Source organism: Lonchura striata, chromosome 12, assembly GCF_050655825.1.
Source record: "Lonchura striata isolate lonStrDom1 chromosome 12, ASM5065582v1, whole genome shotgun sequence".
Taxonomy (NCBI): Eukaryota; Metazoa; Chordata; class Aves; order Passeriformes; family Estrildidae; genus Lonchura; species Lonchura striata.
Genome location: NC_140714.1, coordinates 17,725,464 through 17,748,275, shown reverse-complemented (window position 1 = coordinate 17,748,275; position 22,812 = coordinate 17,725,464). Strand labels below are relative to the sequence as shown.

Here is a 22,812-nt window from a genome sequence, read left to right as displayed (position 1 = left end):
AACCTTGCAGCTGGTGTTTTGAACGGCTGTTTTCTCATCAGATGTTTAGCAAAGAGTGTCTTGTGAATTCGCCAATGGTGCGAAGAGCTGCTGATTAAATGACTAATCAGGTCCACCTGTAATAGAACGGTGTATAAAATAATGGGTTTCTAATAAACTCGGATTAACCTTCTGAAGAGACCTAGAGTCCATGTGTGGCCTCAGTTCCACTCCTAACTCAATGCACAATCTCTGTGTGACTGCCCCCTGCCAGGGGCAGGAGCAGAGATTTCCCTTGGCCGGGGCTGGAGCCCTGGAGTGGCAGTGCCTGAACAGCACCTTACTGCCAAAAGTACCAGCCTCGATGGCTGCCCCAGGGCGTGGCATTCGGCCCTGCACTTGCTGCAGGAGTCCCTGCCTGGGTTCCCTCCTGGCCAAACCTTCGCACCCATCTCAGAACCTGGGCAGTTACCAAGGGGGCCGCCTCAAGTGGTTGCCAGGGACCTGAGGCCATGGCTGCCCCAATTGTGGATGCACGATGCTGATGTCAGAGTGGCCATTGTGACCCGTGCAAGCAAGGTCACAAAAGGGAAGGCTGGGCTCAGGCCGCGTGTCAGTGCGACCTGACAACGGGAGGAGAAGGCAGGGCAGGGACGCTGCTGCTCAGGGACCAGCGGAGCCCCACAGCTCGGGGCTCTGGGCCTGTGCTGCAGGCTCCCCTGCCTCTCCCTGCCCAGAATCAGCGGAGGAACAGCCAGAGCGGACTGCGGTGTTCCTCGAGGCGACGACGGGAGGAGAAGGCGGACAGGAGCAGGGCTCACGCAGGGCTCAGCAGGGAGTAGTGCCCTTGTGGCTCTGGGCCTGTTCTGCAAACTCCCCACACTCTTCTGTCTCCCAGACAGAGAGAGAACCAGCACCTGGAGGAGACTGTGACCTTTCTGGACAGGGACTCACCGCTGACGGCTGCCATGTGCGACAGCAAGCAGGAGGGCCCTGGTGCCAGGGAGCCAGGTGAGGGCAAAGCCGCCCTCCCAGAGCCGGGCCCAGGGGCTCCTGTGGCAGGCGTTGTGTGGGGCCCAGAGCAGAGGCAGGGGGAGGCAGGAGCTGCTCAGCCATGCCGCGGCTGGGAGCCTCCTTCCTCCCCAAGTGGGGCCCAGCTGGGCCAGGGGACAGCTCTTGGGACACCCGTGCCCACAATGGCCCCTGCTCTCCAAGGCCTCCAGCCCTGCCCATCAGCCAGGCAGGCAGGCAGGGACAGAGCAGCCCTTGGGGCCGATGCTGCTGCAGCCAAAGAGCCCCGCAGAGGTGCTCATGCCCGCTGCCATTGGCTCTGTGCCCTGCAGTGTGCATGCTGTGTCGCCGTGCAGAGGCTGATCCGGACATCTGCGGTGACAAACTGGAGAAGGGCGGACTCTGTGCCCACGTGTTCTGCCTGGTGAGTGGCTCCGGGAGCTCCATCCACCATTGCAATGGGCAGTTCCTGCCCCTCTCTCCTCATCTGCTCCTCCTCTCTGCTGCAGTTCTTTGCCACTCTACTTTTTCCTCAAGAGAACAAACATGTTGGACTCATGGGATTTCTTCCTAGAGATATCCAAATTGCAGTGTGGAGGTCGGCACAAAAGGTGAGGGCCTGACTCAAGCAGGGAGATTTTGCCAGGTGAGGTTTGCCAGAGCTTAGCCCAGACACTTGGAAGGAAAGGCCTGCCCTTCTGGCCGGCTGCGGGGCAAAGTCTGGCTCCCAGCAGCTGCACAGAGGCTCTCACACAGGAGCCCCCCTCCTCCACCAGACGGCTCTGTGGGCTGAGACCCAGCAGCGGCCACATCCTGCGCCCTGCCCGGAGCGCTGGGGCTGCCTGGGGAGGCCCCGAGGCTGCTGCTGATGGGGCTGCTTGGCTCTTTCCAGCGCTGCTGTGTCTGTGGCCAGAGCGGGGCAACCATCATGTGCTGCAAGGAGGGCTGTGACAGATGGTTCCACCTGCCTTGTGCCAAGGAGGGTGGCTGCGTCAATGTATACATTACCCCATATAGGTAACTCCTCTCCCATTCTGGCCACCAATGAGAAATGGTCAAGCATTTCTCACTTTGCCCATCCATTTTCCTCCAGCTCCTTCTGCCCTGTGCACCGTGCAAAGCAGAACGTTGAGGCAACTCCAGAGCCAGGCACCGATTGTCTCATCTGCGTGGAGCCAGTGGAGGATAGAAAGACTTTCAGAACCCTGGTGTGCCCAGCGTGCAAAAGGGCCTGGTTCCACAGGGACTGCATCCAGGTAGGAGCCCTCCCCTCAGCCCCAGGGCAAAGCAGGTGCTCAGCAGCACCAGGGCCTTGCTCACCCTGCTTCTGTTTGCCCTGCAGGGACAGGCCATGTGCGCTGGTGCTTTATTCTTCCAATGCCCCCTGTGCAGAAACAAGAAGGAATTCACTGTGGAAATGTTCATCCTGGGGATCCGAATCCCCTTCAGGTTGGTGTCCTTCTGCCTGCCGCACAGGACAGGAGCTGCAAGGTCTGTGCTCTGCCAGGCCTTGCCCCACCAGTCCTGTCCCTGCCCTGTCCCGTGAGTCTGGGCTTCAGGTTCACGCATGCCTTGGAAAAGTACGGGAGGAAGAGCAGGGACAACCTGTACCTCCATGAGGGGAGGGCAGCAGAAACTCATCAGCTTTTCCTTTCTCCATCAGACTGCCAACATGGGAGGACAACCATGCATACGCGGATCTAGGAGAGAGGCACAGCAGGTGCAATGCCAGGGATTGCCTTTACCCGGGAGGCAGGGAGGAGGCAGAGGAAGAGGGGTAAGTTGGGTAGCGGCACCTGAGGCTCTGCAGGGTAGCCGTGTCACTTCAAGGGCTCAAAGAGAAAAGAACTAGAAGAGCTTGGCCGGACAATCAATTTGTCCTCAGTGCCATAAACCCATTTGCTTCCCCAGGCCCTGGAAACTGCTCCTGTGCTCCTCCTGCGCTGCTGAGGGCACCCACAGGCGCTGCTCTGGCCTGAGAAACAGCGTACAGAGCTGGGAGTGTGACAGCTGTGCTGGTCTTGAAACGAGTATGAGGCAAAGCACCCGGTGTCCCTGGGCTGGGGACAGTGCCCAGGCTGGGCCTGGCAGAGCCCGTCTGCTCCTGAAGGGCTGGGGTTCTGCTCTGGCCAGGCTTGCCTTGGGCCTGGGTGGTCTTTGACATTCCTGCTTGTCCTTACAGCCTCCAGGGATGAGCCAGAGCCCAGTGGCCCCAGTCCGACCAGTCAGTCAGGACTGGAGCCTGCTCACGGCTCCACAGAATCTGAGGCCATCAGCCCCAGCTCCCATGGCCCGGTGCCATCGGGGCAGGATCCCCAGGCTTCATCCGCAGAGACCAGCAGCCGCAGCAGCCAGCAATGCACAGCACGGCAGCAGTCTCTGCCATCTCCCTCGCTGGACACCAGCAGCCCCAGCAGAACAAGGTCAATGTACAGCAGCACCCCTGAGCTTGAGGACAGGGGCCATTCCAGACATGCTGGGCCTGGCCGCAGGCGCACCCGCTCCCGCCAGCAAGGTCGGGCCTCAGATGGACCAGTCCGATCAAGGAGTCGCTGTGACATGTGCAGCATGACAAGACCAAGGACTGAGAGGCCCAGGCGTAGGGAGACACCTTCACAGGCATCCCCCAGATGCACCTGCTCCCACCAGCAAGATTGGGCCCTAAGTCCACTTCTCCAGTCGAGGACTCGCCGTGACAGCAGCCAAAGGACAGCACCAAGGACTGAGACACCCAGGCAAAGGGAGACATCGCCAGGGACGTCCCGCAGACACAGCCGCTCCCGCCAGCAAGGTCAGGCCCTAAGTCCACCTGTCCGGTCCAGGAGTCGCCGTGACAGCAGCCACAGGACAGCACCAAGGACTGAGTGGCCCAGGGAAAGGGATACTCCGTCAGGAACGTCCCCCAGACGCAGCCGCTCCCGCCTGCAGCGCCGGGCCTCGGATCAACCTCTCCGGTCCAGGAGTCGCCAGGACAGGAGCAGGAGGAGAGCAGCAAGCGCTGAGAGGCCCAGGCGCACGGGAACGCTGTCAGAGAGTTCCCATAGGAGCAACCGCTCCCACCAGAGGCGTCGGGCCTCAACTGGGACCTCCAACAGCAGCACGTAGCTTCATGTTTTCTTTCTAGTCCATCTGTTTGCTGCCAAAAGTGAAGGTGAGAACAGTCAATACAGAGACCTTGAGATTTGAAGGTCAGTGAGAAAACCGTATTAGCTCTTGACATTTCTACTGGCAGGAAAGTCGTATTGTGCTAAAGCCCTTGATTTCTGTCTTACCATGTATTAAGTGAAAAGTCACTTAAATGATGTGGCTAAAGAAAAAGGACTTTTGTTCCGGCCTTTTGACTCCAAGCTGAGATGTTTCCCCACTGCTCACTCTTGAAAGTTAAACTCTCCTTTATGGGCTTGGATACGGTTAGGGAGACGTTCAGAGCAAGGTGGTTCCTTGGGAATCTGTATTTGGAAAGGATGTGCGTTGTTTTGCTATCCTTGAACAATCTAATTTCAGTAAAGCCAAAAGGAAGAAGAAAGAAGAGAGTGAGACACTGCCTCAAGTGTCTGAAGAAATCCATTACTATATTGCTGCTGATTTAAAAGACTTGTTTGGAGCTCCAAATAATAAACCAGAAAAGACTGTGGAAATACCCCAGGACAAAGAGGATGCGCAGGACCCTGCCCCCAGATGACCATTTGGGACCTTTGCCCGAGAACGACGCATCTCAGGAGTCGAGCGCGTTCAAGTTTTCCTTCTTTGGAGACACAGAGGAGCTGGGCATCAAAGTAGGTAACAGCAGGACCCTTCTCACAGTGCCATTTCTAAGGAAGAGCTTCTGGCAGGCACTGTAGAGCACTGTGGTGTAAAGAAGGTCAGGACGCAGGAGATTTTCCACAGCAGAAGACAGTAAGTAGGCAGAAGCATTTTGATCTTCATTTCTGCTTGCCAAGGCTGTGGTACATGAATGAGAGGTAACTCATGCTTGCATCTCAGGAATTCTGAAAGGCATGCTTTGAGAAGGCATTGGGGTTTTTGGTGAGTGGTGAAAAACCTTGTTGTCATGCCCTGAATCTCTCAAACAGGGAGAAAGGTGACACACCTGTCATATCAAGTTTCAGAGAACCCAACAAGATTTTAAATTAAATGTGTGTTAATGGAGAGGGAGGAGCAAAAGCCTGGAGATGACCGCAAGATCCACGAACATTCTCTTTGCTACTGAATTCTCTTCTTGGACCTATAGAAGAAGGAAACTGCATGAAACGTGATGCTTTGGAAGTTCTAACCATAGATAATATGAGACCTTATGAAAAGAGGATGAAACAACATAAATCAAGTCACAGTCCTGTAGGAGAGAAAAGAAACCGTGTGAAGTTATCCAAAATATTTAAAAAAAAAACACAACAACACAAAGCAACAAGCCCCCCACACTTGTGCTGAATTCAGAAGGTATTCGGTGTCTTCTGAATGCAACGATAAAATGTTTAAGAATACAGCAGAGATCCTGAGAACAGAGTGGAAAATCCTGGAGCAGAGATGTAGCTCAGAAAATCTGGCAGAAGCAGATTCTGTCCTTCCTACATCTGTCTTCTCCACTGTAAGTATTTGTCTTGAAAGGAGGAATTCTTCCTGACAAGTGGAGGAATAATCTGGATATGGCTTTGTTTCTTTTTCGGTGCTGTTATAGCAGAGTCTTGCAGACTCGGAACAATAAAGCCGGTAAAAGTCGCATGGCAAGAGGATTCACGTTTCCAAGACGGCAGCTCTGAGGGTGATGATGAGCCTGAGACGTGAGACACTGAAACGGACCAAGAAATGCAAGTTCCGTTTCTATTTGCTGTCTACTTGGCTGTAGTAGTTGGATGCTGTGGGAATATTAATAGCAGCACTCAGGGAATGGGAAACTGAGATTGCACACCTCTGAGCAGTGAAAGTTATCTTGGAAAACCATTTGTGCTGCCCAGAGTCAAAACTCCCAGCAGCCCATGTGATGTGAAGCTGAATATGAAAAGAGAGACGTTGAGCACAAGAAATTAACGGGCTCATTTTGGTTTGACCAACTCCAAACTGAGTTTGGCCAGAAACCAAAGACACAGTCAGTTTGCTGTTAAGAAGAGTTTTATTTTTTTTCTAGAAGGCTCTATTTGGTTACTAGGGAATAAAGCTTTTCACTGTATACCATTTCTCTGAAGCACTGCAGTTTTAACTTGTGTTCATGGAATTTGATAGTACAATTTAGAATGCTAAAATCCCTTTGTACTTGTCTAGGTTTGTTTCTTTACCACGCACAGAAAGTGCTAGAGTTGTCTTCTTCTCCAAAGATGATGAATGCCTAAGAGGTACGACAGAATTTCTTCACCCCCTTTTGTATTTTTTTAAACTTTTCCTGGAATTCTGTGAGGAGGAAAAGATGCTGCCTGCTTAGGAATGTTTCCTAGTCAAATTTTGGCGTCCTTACTTGTGCTCAAAATTATGGCAGAATCCCGTGAAAAAGTCCTGGTAAAATAAAGGCCAAGCAGATTTCTGGCTTTCTTCTCTTTCAGGTAATTGCCTAATAGGAATCCAGACTTGCAGAGCTCACGAAAACATTAGCAACTTGACAGGTTACCTAGATATGTTGGATCCTTTCAGGTATTTTTATCGCCTTTAACTTTTTCCTGTCTTTCTGGTGTTACCATTAGGAATTCTGTGTTCTTGTCACCCACATAAATCCCTGTGGTGATTTGTCCTAATGAATCTGGGGGTTTCTCTTCTGAATCCTGGGGATTTTGTATTTAGAAACAAAGAAAACAACAACCAAAGGAAACATATGGAGTCCCGTCCCCAAAAATTGCAGAGGCCAGCAAAACAATTGCTTGTTATATGTTTTGTAGAATAGTCTTAAGACACGCTTAAATGGTGTGCATTTCTCGAGACTGATTCAATAACGCTGCAGAAATGTATTGCTGTGTTCATACAGTTCGTGCCCAGCACTCTTCCAGCCTGTCTGATTTGCAGGGGGTGTTAAAGTGGAGAGCTCAGTCCTAAGCAGGCCCCAGTTCTGGGGGAAGATGTGTGATCCTGGTGCTGAGCTTCTAATGAAACAGCGGCTATTTCACTGCAATTTAGACTGCAGCATGCTGAGGAAAACTGCTGCTGCCTTTCATTGTCCCGCAGACACCAGGCTGCAGGAGGGAACATTTCTGTTGGGAGACAACGTCTGGTGGTGGGCAAGAGAACAGGAAGGATGTGAAGAATTGACTCCTGACTTTATTGCTGAGTTGCCCATGATTGTTAGAAGCAGCAGCACAATTGAAAATGTTTAAGCCTATTAATTGGTTCTTCTTTTTGCACAGAGGGCCCAAAGTTATTTTGTAGATCAGTAGAGTTCAGTGAAGAAAAAGGGTTGGGAAGACCGATGTAGATTATTGCTTGAGGTGAGTATGTAACATGTGTTCCCTGGGAACTGTAGGTGAAAGCTGAGCAAGAGGAGGGAATGCAGGTATGAATGGGCGTGCAGAATTAATTCAGGACCTCAAGAAGAGCCTGCAACTTTGCAACTCGCCAGGAACAAACGTGTTTTAGTGTACCGGTGTGTATAACATCATGTTGTGTTGTCCAGGCAGGTAAACCACTACATCTTTGTATGTTACAGGAGCAGCTAATTAACTGTACGTAAAGGATGTATTTAAGAGAAGGAGTGAATTTAGAGACTTTGCCTAATAGTGGATTCAGAAAATTCTCTGAAGAATTCGGTAGATTTTCATTATTTCCCGGAATGCTGAAGGAAGCATAGGGATACCAAATAGAAATGCAAGGAAGCCAATAAACTCTTTACTGAATAGAAACGTGCCACGTTTGTTCCTTGAAGAAGTGGTCAAACAATGTTACTACCAAAATCCTTTCAAAGATCTAAGAGGAAAAAAATTGGCAAATCCTGTTCGGCAGGGTTTCCAAGCTGGAGATGATGGTCTTGGGTGCTGGGGAGCCACGGGAAGGCTCCAGTCCTGACTGTCCAGCCAGGCCGGGGCCATTGAGCTCTGGCTCATCCCTGGCAGCTCTAAAGGCAAGCAGGAATGTCAAAGGTGCCCCAGAGCCGGGCCAGGGCCCACCTGGGCACTGGCCCCGGCTCTCCAGGAGTAGACAAGCTCTGCCAAGCCCGACCTGGGCACTGGCCCCAGCCCAGGGACACACGGGTGCTTTGCCCAGAGCCGTGCTCATAGCAGCAGAGCTGTCACACCCCAGCTGGCTGTGGTGGGTGTGGGGCTCCAGCAGTGCCCGTGGGTGGGCTGGGCAGAGCATCAGCAGCAGCACAGGAGCTGGTGGCAGCGCTTGGGGAAGCACAGGGGTCAGCCTCTGCACGGCGACACAGCATGCACACTGCAGGGCACAGAGCCAGTGGCAGCGGGCATGAGCACCTCTGCGGGGCTCTTTGGCTGCAGCAGCATCGGCCCCAAGGGCTGCTCTGTCCCTGCCTGCCTGCCTGGCTGGAGGCCTTGGAGAGCAGGGGCCATTGTGGGCACGGGTGTCCCAAGAGCTGCCCCCTGGCCCAGCTGGGCCCCACTTGGGGAGGAAGGAGGCTCCCAGCCGCGGCATGGCTGAGCAGCTCCTGCCTCCCCCTGCCTCTGCTCTGGGCCCCACACAACGCCTGCCACAGGAGCCCCAGGGCCCGGCTCTGGGAGGGCGGCTTTGCCCTCACCTGGCTCCCTGGCACCAGGGCCCTCCTGCTTGCTGTCACTCATGGCAGCCGTCAGCGGTGAGTCCCTGTCCAGAAAGGTCACAGTCTCCTCCAGGTGCTGGTTCTTTCTCTGTCTGGGAGACAGAAGAGTGTGGGGAGTTTGCAGAACAGGCCCAGAGCCACAAGGGCACTAGTCCCTGCTGAGCCCTGCTGAGCCCTGCTCCTGTCCGCCTTCTCCTCCGGTCAGTAGCAGAGGTCTTCATCATACATTCATTGGATGTGATCCGAACCAAAGAGTAAGTTCAATTTCCTGAAGAGTAATATCAGGTACTTCACTTCTCTAAGTTTAATTTATAGCAGAAATTAAATATATATCGTTAATTCATGGTTACTTTTACACTATACATAGAGCTTCCACTTTAATATTTGTGGAAAGCCAAGAAGCCAATATTATAGTATGTTTCTCTAACAGATGGCTAAAGGATCAGCATCAATTTGCAGAACTACTTCTTTTATTAAGTGCTTACTACAGAACAATGATAGAATGGAAGATTTCTTTTACTGACTCATGGCTAAGTACTCAGCTTCCTTTATGTGGAGAATTTGAGGGATAGCTGTACCAAATCCAATCCCATTATTAAATTCATGGCACTAGACAAAGGAATACCTGACTGCTTTTTAAGAGTTGAACATACTTGCAAAATAATGATGGCAAACCCTTCTAATGTCAAAACACTGAGTAGGTTTTTTCACTGTCATGTTTCCTCTGATATAGTTGAGATTAATGTGAAGATTAAGATTCAGTATGTTTTCTTTAGTCTTCCCTTTCGTGCTCTTTATCTTTTGGCACACCATTTTCCTTTCAACTCTATGGCTTCCCTCTGGTGTTTTAAATCAGGTGTAATATTTTGCTATTTCGTGGTGCCACTCCCTCGATCTACTGAAGAGGGCCAAGCAATGCCGGTCTGTCGGCAGGTCCCAGGCGTCGCTCCTGCCGGCGGCCCCGGGGCAGGAGCGGCCCCGGCAGTGCCATGGCAGGGCTTCCCTCAGGTGTCGGCACTGCCAGCCCGGCTCTGCCGGGGCGCTCCGGCAGTGCCACGGCAGGGCTTCCCTCAGGTGTCGGCACTGCCAGCCCGGCTCTGCCGGGGCGCTCCGGCAGTGCCATGGCAGGGCTTCCCTCAGGTGTCGGCACTGCCAGCCCGGCTCTGCCGGGGCCCTCCGGCAGTGCCATGGCAGGGCTTCCCTCAGGTGTCGGCACTGCCAGCCCGGCTCTGCCGGGGCGCTCCGGCAGTGCCACGGCGCACGGCAGCTCTGGCACTGCAGCCTCGGCCAGCAGCAAGATCTGCGGGCCGGGACCCCGCAGGTCCCATTCCTGATGAAGAAAGGATGTCCTGTAACGCTTGAGCTTTGCACACTTTCAAACCCGATCAACAAGAAGAGACATTTAACGTGTGCCGCACATGGCAGCCTGCAAGCTCGGAGTGACGGTCAGGTGTTAGAAAAGCAAAGTACTTGTTGCTAGAATGGTCTTTGAAGACTCAGGGCTGGGCACGTTTCACTGATCTCAGACCCAGAGGGAAGCTGACAAAGCTTGGGAAGAAGGACGCCCACTGATTGAGGACGCAAAGGATGCACAATTTAGGGGCCATAAGGACATCTGTTAGAACTGCCAAGATAAGGAAAACACTCCTAAAGTCAACTCAGCAAACATGCTGAAATCAGCTCCAGCTGGATAAAAAAGTGTGCTGTTTGCAGACAACAGGACTTTGGCACCCAAATTACCCTGGGCCTGGCCGTGGGATGGTTCCGGTCGCCAGAACACACAAAAAGATGGCTCAGCGCAAGTGCTGGGCATTGTGCTTCAAGAACCCAGATGAAAAATCTGGCGAGGCTGTGCTGGATTCTCGTGTGCTATCTACCCCTTCTCTCTTCTTCTCAACATATATTGTAAGCCTGACTAAAAAACCCTAGTTCGAGCCATGCTCACTGCCTTATTCTCAAAACTTGCAGCTGACTTAGAGGTTTAGTACCTTACAGAGAGGGTTTGAGGCCCTGGAGCTGGAGGGACAGACAAGTGATGAAGTGGGCAAGAGTCCTTCTGGAGCAGAGGGGGCACCTAGGGTAAGACAGCCAACACCATGTGTCGTGGCCACCTCTGTTCCGAAGGAAGGCAGGGTCCTTGCAGGCCCTTCCAAAAGCATCTCAAGGGAAGCTTTCCATCTCGCCTGCCCTGTTTCCTTGACTTTATCTCAATCTTTCTCTCAAAGAAAGACGATGTGAAATGCAAAGTTGTGTTTTGTGTCAGGTAAATAAATGTAACCTGTGTAATTGTAATTGTGAAATATGTGGAACACAGCCATGGGACAGTTATAAAGATGAGTTCTAATAAACTGAGAAAAGCATGGAAAAAGTCTTGGGAACCAATCTTTTGCTTGCAAATAACAATGATAAGTCTGTGGGATTCCTTAGAATCAGAGGGTTTTGGGCACGTTGCAAAAGGCAGGCCTCAGAGACACCAGGATGGTGATTAGAGCTACGCAGTAGCTATAAGATTTGTCAGCAGAAAAATTATACAAGAAGTAGAAAGAAAGAACAAATAGAACAATAGTCTGTGTATTAACGCTTGGGTAGAATAACTTCCTAAGTTGCAGAAAAGTATATCTGGTGAGATATTAGGAAGGTCTAGGCTTGATAATGGAGCTCTGTGCATTGTATCTTGAGGCTTACAAGCAAGTATTGTATTCAAAATAAGCAAGCATTGTTTTAACTAAAGGTACGTGTGCTTGTAGTGATTGGATAGAACTATTGTCAATATGCTTTTGCTTTGTGTGACTAGTCAAAATGTTTATAAAGTAAATTGTAACATTAAGTTCTTGGTCTGTTGCCTGGATGTGAGCTGCTGGCATCTTCCCATTGTCATAACCCTGTAATGAGACTGATGCTAAAAAATAAACATATACCACAGCAGCCCACTCCCATTCATGATTTGGATGTATCCCCCAGCCGGCGATAAAGAACCTTTTGAAAACTGGCTAGGGCATCACAGCATTTTAGGAACATCCTCGGGAGCCATCATGAGCCATCTCCTTGCTGAAGATAGGTGCTGTTTTTAACCAGCATTTGATTACAGCAGGTCTGTTGACATCCATTTTGTGTAATCTAAAAATAGCTTGTTCAGCTAGGGAGTGAGGACATGCTCCCTACAGGTCCAGGGAGCCACAGGCTATGGCTTTGCTATGTTCAGAAAGCATCTCTCTGCTTAGTTTTAATCCAGCTGGACTGAGTTCAACAATACCCCAGTAGAAACAGAGTTTAGATTGGGTTCACAAACTGAGCAAGTGTCCCAGCTTCCCAAGAGGTTTCTAAATCATGAAGCAGACAAATCTGGCCCTAGCCTGGATGCTATATTCAGTTCACTTTGCCTTTGCCTTTGTGATGTGACTGAGGAGTGAGAATACTCTTCAAACCAGAGCTAAAGAATTCCGTTTTATTTCTAACTTGTTTTTACATGCTCTTATTTATTATATACTTCGCAAGTATTGTTGCAATTCTCCAAAAAAGCACATCCTGTAATTTCCATGTGTAAGTGACTCCTGTGATGAAGGACTTGTGACTTCTTGGACAGTTACTTTTTTAATTGCAGAAGAAATCTCCTATTCACCCCAAATAAATAGAGTTTTACTGCTATTTAAGCCCAACTTTCTGCTGAACACTTCCATATTAATGCTGGTTTTGAAGATGATACCTAAAGCTGTTAGGGTTGTTTTATTGATGGACCTGAATTAACGCAACATCCTTATTAACTCAGTCTTTTTAATTATACGTTGGGAATTTTCTCCGTAGCTTGGCCTGCTATTTGGGATCATTCACTTTACTTCCCCTTTTTATGACCAAAGTGTATTACTGAATCCCATGGGTCCTTCAGGATTTGCTCCAGCATATCAGTTGTCAGGATATTAAAGTTGATAATTTTATTAAGTGTCTGGGGTTTTTTCCAAATTCATCACTGCTTTGCATTAGAGTAGGAGCTGAAGAGGTAGGATGTTAGCTTTTCCATTTCATAACTTAAAGCAGCAGGTATTTTTGCAGCACTTTTCCCCTAGGCTAGGGCACACCTTTCCATACAAAGAGTTACCCCTGGGACAGGTGAGACTTTTAGACACTCAGATACACATTTGTCTGTGTTGATTTTAATACATGGTTGCCACACAAAGGGAAAATTTTCCTTATTTAAAAAGCAAAAATAATTCCTTGTAGTGGTATTTTAGTTGTAAACCCAAGTCTTGTTTTTTTGAGAAGAGAGTTTAATTTCCTTTCTGCCTTCAGTTTAGTACCTCTTGAAATTGCCTCACCTCCTTCTTACAGTGATGACGCACCTGAAAGGGATTTTTACTGGACAATACCCCAGCAGGGTTTGAACCATGATCTGTTGCTTTGGAAGCCAGAAGTTATAGAGGCCAAGTTTGCTAGGCTTAGCATGAAACATTTGTGGACTACAATTTTCCTCCCGCACACAGCTCAATTTGAGAGATTTTTAGGATCTCGGGCAAACTTGTTACTGTTGTGAGCTTGAGGGGGGATGGCCATCAGGGATAGTAACTGGGGACAGCTTGCCATGCTGTGCTTCAGCCTGTTGTAAGAGGGAGCAGGGCTTACTCCGTGGGGCGGGAGCAGGCAGAGTTTGTGCAGCAACAGCTCTCCCAGCCAATTGCAGAGATGCTCGGTGCAGTGGAAGCATTTGTGGCGCTTCCCCTGCTTTTATTTTTAATATGCTCTTCCCTCCGTCCCTCATCAGGTGATGTCCTGAAGCTTTCGCTCTGGTTTGTGCAGTAGAACTTGGTTAAATCAAACTCGTTCTGTTCAGTCATTTAGTTGTGACCTGTATGTGCCAGGAGAAGGTTCTGTATTTTGTTTCCTTTGCCTTTCTGAAATACCGTGCCGCAGTGTCAGCTCTGCAGTGCAGCTGAGCGAAACGTCTGAATTTCCATGCACACTATTTTCAAGAGGACTTAGGAGACACTGAAGAAATCTCATTGGCATTTACTGCAGTTTGCCAACATCCATTTTGATTAATGAGGCTGGAGTAGAGGGGGAGCGGAGAGCTGGAGAGCTGCATCAAATGGTACTGAGCTGCGGCTGCACAATCAGAAGCGGCTAATGCTGGTGTCAGTGAGGATGCTGGGCTTGGAGTGAGGATCCTGCAAGGCAGCCTGGCACCCTAAAGAATTGGGAAGAGGTTGAGGAGTGAATGCAAATCACAAAAACTGAGGACCAGAACTCTGGTCCCACCTTCCGGGTATCTAAAACAGCTGGAGGCACTGGATAATGCCATGATGGAACAAAGGGATCTCTGAATCTCCATTACTGTGTGTTTTGGAACAGACGAAAAGGGAAAAAAAAAAAATTGTTTAAATTCAATTCTCATTTTCTAAGGAAACTGTTAATTGTTCACCCCTCCTTCCATCTCCGGCCTAACTCTCAATTTCATTTGACAGGGTGCAGGCAGTGTCTGCTGTGATGACAGAGCCCAATATCCAGTACCAGCAGCTGAGTTCCAGGTAAGACACACGTAGTGTCTCTTTCAAGAGAGGTTCTTAAACTCAGAACCCTTTGTGCTGCTCAGTACCTTGAGCTGCTGTGTCTGACAAATGCCTGAATTTAGCTTTATGGTATTTCATACCCTACAGTCTTCTTTGCGTCTGTATTTCAAACACTGCCTTACCCAAAGCTGGAAGCAGAAGCAAGGGACTTCTTATACAATAGGGAATGCTGGACAGGACAAACGCAGATCAAGCCAATATAGCTAATGCTACATTCTCCGTTTATTCTTTATAAGATGGCAGTTTATATACACTTCAGTATCGTTTACAAATTGTGAGCACACTATCATTGGTCAGCAAACATTGTTTGTCTTTGTCTTAAGGTGGCTAGAGTTCCACACTGCAGCCCTTCACCAATTCACACCCAGAAAACTCGTTGATACTGTGGTTACCTTAACATAATTTCGAACTGCGCAGTGACTAATTTCTTACTGTGTCAAAGGCTTCAAAGGCCTTACCAAGGCCCATTATCTGAGGCCTAGACTGGGGGTAGCTCAACCTTCACTCAAAATATAAATCGTGTCCTCTCTCTCTCAGAAATCCTGCAACAGGAAGCCCTGTTGCTCAGCCGCCAGGCTAGGAGGCAGGTGAGGACATTGACCTGTGGGCACACCACAGACCATGGCCCCCTAGGGGAATGAGGAGTCTCCTTTCCAAAGAATAAGCTCACTGAGAGATTGATTAGTTGTGGCGTTTCCAATGTGTAACTGAAGAAAGGTAGAACCATCACTTTGTTTAGTGGTCAGCATTCCATTTGTCCTTTGGTAACCCTTTTCTCTTTAAGAATGGGGAGTATCAGTTGAAAGTCAGTCCTTTGCTCCTTTGATTTTGTAAAAATGGGTTGTGCAAATGTTGTATTTACCATTCATTCCTAGGAATAGAATATTTGTATCAAGAGAATAAAACACACATCATTTTTGGAAGGCTACAATACTTGTGTTGTCATGTCTCGAATCACCAAAAATTCTGGATAAAAATAATTAATATTTCATTGTGCTTAGTGGTAAGACAGCTAGCGTGGTCTAATAATGTAAAGTGCTCGCAACCAGAAGTTCTCTACACATCTTTAAAAATCCACCCCCAAAAGAACAAAACAAACCCCAAGAAACTCTAACCCCTGAAGCCATAAGGGGCCTAATTTTGGTTTATTTCTGAGTGCACCCTAAGGACACTCCCCACTGCAAGCTGCTGAACACGGAGTTCTTTAGCAAGCCAGAGCACTCATACCCATGCTTAGATGTTCCAAAGTTTATGTGTGTGGGAGCTGTGCCCTTGGGTCAGATGCCAACAAACTGCACAGTACCTGAAAACCTAATTCAAGTGTCTGCAACCTTCTCCCTGCTGGAATCTCCCCAGGAAGGCATTTTTAATTTTTGCCACTCCTGATGCAGTACCTGTTCTACAGTAATTTTGACAAATATGTTCACTTCTACCTGACATCCAGGGTGCAAGATCCTATTTTAGTTCCTCTGTGTCTAGTAGAGACTGTTCTCTTGGGTTTGCATGTGTCACTTTAAGTAATGGCAGAGAAAACATCACAGCTTTTTAAATTCCTTCTCTTAGCTTGGCTCTCATCCGTGCTGTTAATGCAGGTAAATGAAGTGCAGTCACGGTGGGGGGAAAGGGCATAGGAAGCAGGGAAGCCATTGATTTCAACATCTTCTTCACAAGCTTCTCACATGAAGTTGTTTCCTCTAGGAAATTCTAGTCAAAGATGTACATGTGCAGTCTCATGTTTTTCCTAGAAAAAGTTTCAATTGGAAGGAAAAAAACCCCACATCTACAGCCTTTCCAAGAGAGATGATCTAAGCGAAAGCAAAGCTGAATTTGACATGCTGTAGTTTCTTGAAGGCAGCTGTGAGGTTTGTTTGGTTTTTTTTTAGGTTAAAAGCATATTTTCTGCCTTAGAGCCACATAGATTTTTATTTTATCTCCTTCTGCTTACACTCCTCTTATCATCCATGTGATTTGCAATACTTACTTTGCATAGGCAGAGTGACTGATAAATGATGATCCATTTATGTCTCAGTGGAGGTTATTGTGGATGCTTGGATGCTGCCATGTTCTTTGATTTAACTGGGAACATAGCCAGGTTCTGAGTATGCATGGTATGTGTTTTGTACTGACAAGAACACGAGGGAGATAAAAGCATAAAAACAAGTGGTGCGGTCACTGTTTTAAATTCAAAAAGAATAGTAAGTCTTGGGGTTAACTTGGCAGTTAACTTTTTTTTTCCTGATTTCAGGCTACAGCTGTTGGAGTTAGTGGGGGGAAATGTGTTGTCATATGGAATAGCTTCATTTATTTTGACAAAAACCAGTCTTTCAGTCTTCATGGTGTGAAGGTAATGGTGGGTAGTGAAAAGAACTGCCTGTTGGATTACTCAATCTGTTGGCACTTACCAAAGGTGTCAGCATTTTACACAAAGAAAAAAGATAGACAATAACTGAAACAAAAGGCTTCTAGGATTCTCTATGGTAACAAGTGCATGTCTGTTTATAAAACCTTATTTGAGTTCTGGGGGATAAAGTACTTTTTACAAAACATTTCTTTTATATCGCAGTAGTGCTTTAAACTTAATTTTAAAAACAATGCTTTTATATAGTAAAGGAGATGCTTTACTGCATGTATTGAAGCAATATCTAAAGCTCCTAAATTTGTTAGAAATGTAATTTAACAATAAATTTCCTACCTCCCAGTCTGGAAAAGACAAACTGTATGACCACAGAGAGTGGAAAGAGCAGCTCCCCTTCCTGACAAATTCAGGGTGGGATTGCCCCTTCTGTATTTGCACTCCCAGGCTCCCTTCAAGGGTGGGATCTGCTTAAGTCCAGTCCCATAGAGTAGAGAAAATGATTCATTCTTGAAAACTCCACTATTGCTTTGATAGTCTGTTTTAAAGGTCTGTTTTACTTTTTTCCTTCTGGTAGATAATGAATTTAAACTGTAGCAGAGAGCTCTGAAGGAATTGTTTCCTGTATCTGATTTCTGAAACTGTACAAGTCTCTGTATTTGCTCGGGTCCTGCTGATCTTCTCCACTGTGATGAATCTACACAGGACTCTTTCAAGCTTGCCATGCTGGTGTGGCAGCCTTTGCACCTTGGCAGAACCTGCCAACTGATGCTGGCAGGTAGCACTTGATCTACCTTGCACTTGAATTGACAAATACTTCAGTTTTCTTTGGTTTGGTGTTTGGTTTTGGTTGTTTATTTTTTTAATTTTAGATTTTGCAGCTTTATCATTTTACAGAACAATGACATTTAATTTTCTAGATACAAAACCAATTGTCATAAAGTCACACTGCAAAATCTTTTGTCTTGGGAGAGCAGCAAAGATAAAGTGGCAAAGTATACTGAGTATACTGGCTTTAAAAAGCTTTTCTTCCTATTCTTGGAAAGCAATTGGACTTCTTTCCATCTCCCCTGAACTTCCTGTTCTTCATCAGTAACCTCCCAACAGATAATGGTTGTCCTTATATCCTTTCAAAATCTCCCCCTCTCTATCATGGGCAGGAGGCTGGAATTCTTTTGTTCTGACCTCAGATAAAAAGTCTTGGGACATGACAGTGAGAAATACATAAGGCAATTGTTAGAGGGCTGTTTGGGGTCTAATAACTACACTGGGCACTGTTATTTTAAGCTTCTGAGTTGTAATAAACCAAACAACATTCAAAGGAAGAACTGTCAAATGTGGAGACAAAACTGTCCTGAGGATGAGTGTGAGGGTGGTTAATGTCTGTCTCCTCCGGGCACTTCAGCTGACCATTGAAATGTGCTTTGTGTTTATTCAGCGGTGTCACCATTACTAATTTTCTTCCTTCACTGAGGATTCGGGCATAGGAATGCCCCTGTAACAAAGCAGTGCCTTCACTTTCATTCTGTTTTTCTCCAGAGAGGTCTTGAGGAAAATGTCAGTTCATCTGAAGCAGGTTTTGAATTTCTCTGGTGGAAGAGAATCCATATGGATGCGATACTTTAGTCAGAGAAAGAGAAGCCAGATAAAGTTCCCCAGGTGTTGCTCTGGGGAGTTTTGAGATGCCTAAGAGAAAGACTAAAAACAACCTTGCAGCTGGTGTTTTGAACGGCTGTTTGCTCATCAGATGTTTAGCAAAGAGTGTCTTGTGAATTAGCCAATGGTGCGAAGAGCTGCTGATTAAATGACTAATCAGGTCCACCTGTAATAGAACGGTGTATAAAATAATGGGTTTCTAATAAACTCCGATTAACCTTCTGAAGAGACCTAGAGTCCATGTGTGGCCTCAGTTCCACTCCTGACTCAATGCACAATCTCTGTGTGACTGACCCCTGCCAGGGGCAGGAGCAGAGATTTCCCTTGGCCGGGGCTGGAGCCCTGGAGTGGCAGTGCCTGAACAGCACCTTACTGCCAAAAGTACCAGCCTCGATGGCTGCCCCAGGGCGTGGCATTTGGCCCTGCACTTGCTGCAGGAGTCCCTGCCTGGGTTCCCTCCTGGCCAAACCTTCGCACCCATCTCAGAACCTGGGCAGTTACCAAGGGGGCCGCCTCAAGTGGTTGCCAGGGACCTGAGGCCATGGCTGCCCCAATTGTGGATGCACGATGCTGATGTCAGAGTGGCCATTGTGACCCGTGCAAGCAAGGTCACAAAAGGGAAGGCTGGGCTCAGGCCGCGTGTCAGTGCGACCTGACAACGGGAGGAGAAGGCAGGGCAGGGACGCTGCTGCTCAGGGACCAGCGGAGCCCCACAGCTCGGGGCTCTGGGCCTGTGCTGCAGGCTCCCCTGCCTCTCCCTGCCCAGAATCAGCGGAGGAACAGCCAGAGCGGACTGCGGTGTTCCTCGAGGCGACGACGGGAGGAGAAGGCGGACAGGAGCAGGGCTCACGCAGGGCTCAGCAGGGAGTAGTGCCCTCGTGGCTCTGGGCCTGTTCTGCAAACTCCCCACACTCTTCTGTCTCCCAGACAGAGAGAGAACCAGCACCTGGAGGAGACTGTGACCTTTCTGGACAGGGACTCACCGCTGACGGCTGCCATGAGTGACAGCAAGCAGGAGGGCCCTGGTGCCAGGGAGCCAGGTGAGGGCAAAGCCGCCCTCCCAGAGCCGGGCCCAGGGGCTCCTGTGGCAGGCGTTGTGTGGGGCCCAGAGCAGAGGCAGGGGGAGGCAGGAGCTGCTCAGCCATGCCGCGGCTGGGAGCCTCCTTCCTCCCCAAGTGGGGCCCAGCTGGGCCAGGGGACAGCTCTTGGGACACCCGTGCCCACAATGGCCCCTGCTCTCCAAGGCCTCCAGCCCTGCCCATCAGCCAGGCAGGCAGGCAGGGACAGAGCAGCCCTTGGGGCCGATGCTGCTGCAGCCAAAGAGCCCCGCAGAGGTGCTCATGCCCGCTGCCATTGGCTCTGTGCCCTGCAGTGTGCATGCTGTGTCGCCGAGCAGAGGCTGATCCGGACATCTGCGGTGACAAACTGGAGAAGTGTGGAATCTGTGCCCACGTGTTCTGCCTGGTGAGTGGCTCTGGAAGCTCCCTCCACCATTGCAATGGGCAGTTCCTGCCCCTCTCTTCTCATCTGCTCCTCCTCTCTGCTGCAGTTCTTTGCCACTCTACTTTTTCCTCAAGACAACGACCATGTTGGACTCATGGGATTTCTTCCTAGAGATATCCAAATTGCAGTGCGGCGGGCAGCACAAAAGGTGAGAGTCCGATGCAGGCAGGGAGATTTGTGCCAAGTGAGGTTTGCCAGAGCTTAGCCCAGACACTTGGAAGGAAAGGCCTGCCCTTCCGGCCGGCTGCGGGGCAAAGTCTGGCTCCCAGCAGCTGCACAGAGGCTCTGGCACAGGAGCCCCCCTCCTCCACCAGACGGCTCTGTGGGCTGAGACCCAGCAGCGGCCACATCCTGCACCCTGTCCAGAGCGCTGGGGCTGCCTGGGGAGGCCCCGAGGCTGCTGCTGATGGGGCTGCTTGGCTCTTCCCAGCGCTGCTGCGTCTGTGGCCAGAGCGGGGCAACCATCATGTGCTGCATGGAGGACTGTGACAGATGGTTCCACCTGCCCTGTGCCAAGGAGGGCGGCTGCGTCACACAGTATATTCCATATTACAGGTACCTCCTCCCCACTCCTGGTCACTCCTGGCAGAAGATCCAACATTTCTCACTTTGCCCATCCATTTTCCTCCAGCTCCTTCTGCCCTGAGCACTGTCCAAAGCAGGATGTTGGGGCAACTCCAGAGCCAGGCACCGATTGTCTCATCTGCATGGAGCCAGTGGAGGATAGAAAGACTTTCAGAACCCTGGTGTGCTCAGCGTGCAAAAGGGCCTGGTTCCACAGGGACTGCATCCAGGTAGGAGCCCTCCCCTCAGCCCCAGGGCAAAGCAGGTGTTCAGCAGCACCAGGGCCTTGCTCACCCTGCTTCTGTTTGCCCTGCAGGGACAGGCCATGTGTGCTGGTGCTTTATATTTTCGGTGCCCCCTGTGCAGAGACCGGATGGTATTCACTGTCGAAATGATCATCCTGGGGATCCGAATCCCCTTTAGGTTTGTGTCCTTCTGCCTGCCTCACAGGACAGGAGCTGCAAGGTCTGTGGACTGCCAGTCCCTGCCCCACCAGTCCTGTCCCTGCCCTGTCCCGTGGGTCTGGGCTTTAGCTTCACGCACGCCTTGGAAAAGTACGGGACGAACAGCAGGGACAACCTATACCTCCGTGAGAGGAAGGCAGCAGAAACTCATCAGCTTTTCCTTTCTCCATCAGACTTCCAACCTGGGAGGACAACGATGCCTACGCGGATCTAGGAGAGAGGCACAGCAGGTGCAATGCCAGGGATTGCCTTTACCCGGGAGGCAGGGACGAGGCAGAGGAAGAGGGGTAAGTTGGGGAGCGGCACCTGAGGCTCTGCAGGGTACCCGTGTCACTTCAAGGGCTCAAAGAGAAAAGAACTAGAAGAGCTTGGCCGGACACTTTGGGTTTATGGCACTTTGTCCTCAGTGTCATAAACCCATTTGCTTCCCCAGGCCCTGGGAACTGCTCCAGTGCTCCTCCTGCGCTGCTGAGGGCACCCACAGGCGCTGCTCTGGCCTGAGAAACAGCGTACAGAGCTGGGAGTGTGACAGCTGTGCTGGTCTTGAAACGGGTATGAGGCAAAGCACCCGGTGTCCCTGGGCTGGGGGCAGTGCCCAGGCTGGGCCTGGCAGAGCCCGTCTGCTCCTGAAGGGCTGGGGTTCTGCTCTGGCCAGGCTTGCCTTGGGCCTGGGTGGTCTTTGACATTCCTGCTTGTCCTTACAGCCTCCAGGGATGAGCCAGAGCTCAGTGGCCCCAGCCCGACCAGTCAGTCAGGACTGGAGCCTGCTCACGACTCCACAGAATCTGAGGCCATCAGCCCCAGCTCCCATGGCCCGGTGCCATCGGGGCAGGATCCCCAGGCTTCATCCGCAGAGACCAGCAGCCGCAGCAGCCAGCAACGCACAGCACGGCAGCAGTCTCTGCCATCTCCCTCGCTGGACACCAGCAGCCCCAGCAGAACAAGGTCAATGTACAGCAGCACCCCTGAGCTTGAGGACAGGGGCCATTCCAGACATGCTGGGCCCGGCCGCAGGCGCACCCGCTCCCGCCAGCAAGGTCGGGCCTCAGATGGACCAGTTCGATCGAGGAGTAGCTGTGATGGCAGCAGAAGGACAACACCAAGGACTGAGATGCCCAGGCAAAGAGAGACACCTTCACAGGCATCCCCCAGATGCACCCGCTCCCACCAGCAAGATTGGACCCTAAGTCCACCTGTCCGGTCCAGGAGTCGCCGTGACAGCAGCCACAGGACAGCACCAAGGACTAAGATGCCCAGGCAAAGGGAGACATCGCCAGGGACGTCCCGCAGACACAGCCGCTCCCGCCAGCAAGGTCAGGCCCTAAGTCCACCTGTCCGGTCCAGGAGTCGCCGTGACAGCAGCCACAGGACAGCACCAAGGACTGAGATGCCCAGGCAAAGGGAGACATCGCCAGGGACGTCCCGCAGACACAGCCGCTCCCACCAGCAAGGTCAGGCCCTAAGTCCACCTGTCCGGTCCAGGAGTCGCCGTGACAGCAGCCACAGGACAGCACCAAGGACTGAGTGGCCAAGGCAAAGGGATACTCCATCAGGGACATCCCCCAGACGCAGCCGCTCCCGCCTGCAGCGCCGGGCCTCGGATCAACCTCTCCGGTCCAGGAGTCGCCAGGACAGGAGCAGGAGGAGAGCAGCAAGCGCTGAGAGGCCCAGGCGCACGGGAACACCATCAGAGAGTTCCTGCAGGAGCAACCGCTCCCACCAGAGGCGTCGGGCCTCAACTGGGACCTCCAACAGCAGCACGTAGCTTCATCTTTTCTTTCTAGTCCATCTGTTTGCTGCCAAAAGTGAAGGTGAGAACAGTCAATACAGAGACCTTGAGATTTGTAGGTCTGTGAGAAAACCGTATTAGCTCTTGACATTTCTACTGGCAGGAAAGTAGTCTTGTGCTAAATCCCTTGATTTCTGTCTTACCATGTATTAAGTGAAAAGTCACTTAAATGATGTGGCTAATGAAAAAGGACTTTTGTTCCGGCCTTTTGAATCCAAGCTGAGATGTTTCCCCACTGCTCACTCTTG

The 22,812-nt window shown here is 50.3% G+C and overlaps 2 protein-coding genes across 2 annotated transcripts; both read left to right on the top strand.

Moving 5' to 3' along the window:
* Positions 1-947: 947 nt before the first annotated feature.
* Positions 948-5,024, top strand: LOC146766278 (E3 ubiquitin-protein ligase PHF7-like). The gene is made up of 10 exons (XM_085590752.1): positions 948-990; positions 1,323-1,414; positions 1,500-1,601; positions 1,883-2,007; positions 2,084-2,246; positions 2,333-2,439; positions 2,654-2,767; positions 2,902-3,020; positions 3,173-3,611; positions 3,750-5,024. Exons 1-10 carry the CDS (start codon positions 948-950, stop codon positions 4,093-4,095), a joined length of 1,650 nt encoding a protein of 549 aa, XP_085446878.1. The 3' UTR covers positions 4,096-5,024.
* Positions 5,025-19,241: 14,217 nt separating this feature from the next.
* LOC146766277 (E3 ubiquitin-protein ligase PHF7-like) lies at positions 19,242-22,540 on the top strand. The gene is made up of 10 exons (XM_085590172.1): positions 19,242-19,284; positions 19,617-19,708; positions 19,794-19,895; positions 20,178-20,302; positions 20,379-20,541; positions 20,628-20,734; positions 20,949-21,062; positions 21,209-21,327; positions 21,480-21,945; positions 22,210-22,540. The coding sequence occupies exons 1-10, from the start codon at positions 19,242-19,244 to the stop codon at positions 22,538-22,540; spliced, it is 1,662 nt and encodes a 553-aa protein (XP_085446298.1).
* The last annotated feature ends 272 nt before the right edge of the window (positions 22,541-22,812 follow it).

Excerpts from the sequence above, each read along its gene's own strand:
- LOC146766278 (XM_085590752.1), top strand. The coding sequence starts at position 948 with ATGTGCGACAGCAAGCAGGAGGGCCCTGGTGCCAGGGAGCCAG. Across the intron at positions 1,602-1,882 it reads TGTGGAGGTCGGCACAAAAG|CGCTGCTGTGTCTGTGGCCA; the intron begins GTGAGGGCCTGA and ends GGCTCTTTCCAG. Across the intron at positions 2,768-2,901 it reads GAGGAGGCAGAGGAAGAGGG|GCCCTGGAAACTGCTCCTGT; the intron begins GTAAGTTGGGTA and ends TTGCTTCCCCAG.
- LOC146766277 (XM_085590172.1), top strand. The coding sequence starts at position 19,242 with ATGAGTGACAGCAAGCAGGAGGGCCCTGGTGCCAGGGAGCCAG. Across the intron at positions 20,542-20,627 it reads TCCACAGGGACTGCATCCAG|GGACAGGCCATGTGTGCTGG; the intron begins GTAGGAGCCCTC and ends TTTGCCCTGCAG. Across the intron at positions 21,328-21,479 it reads CTGTGCTGGTCTTGAAACGG|CCTCCAGGGATGAGCCAGAG; the intron begins GTATGAGGCAAA and ends TTGTCCTTACAG.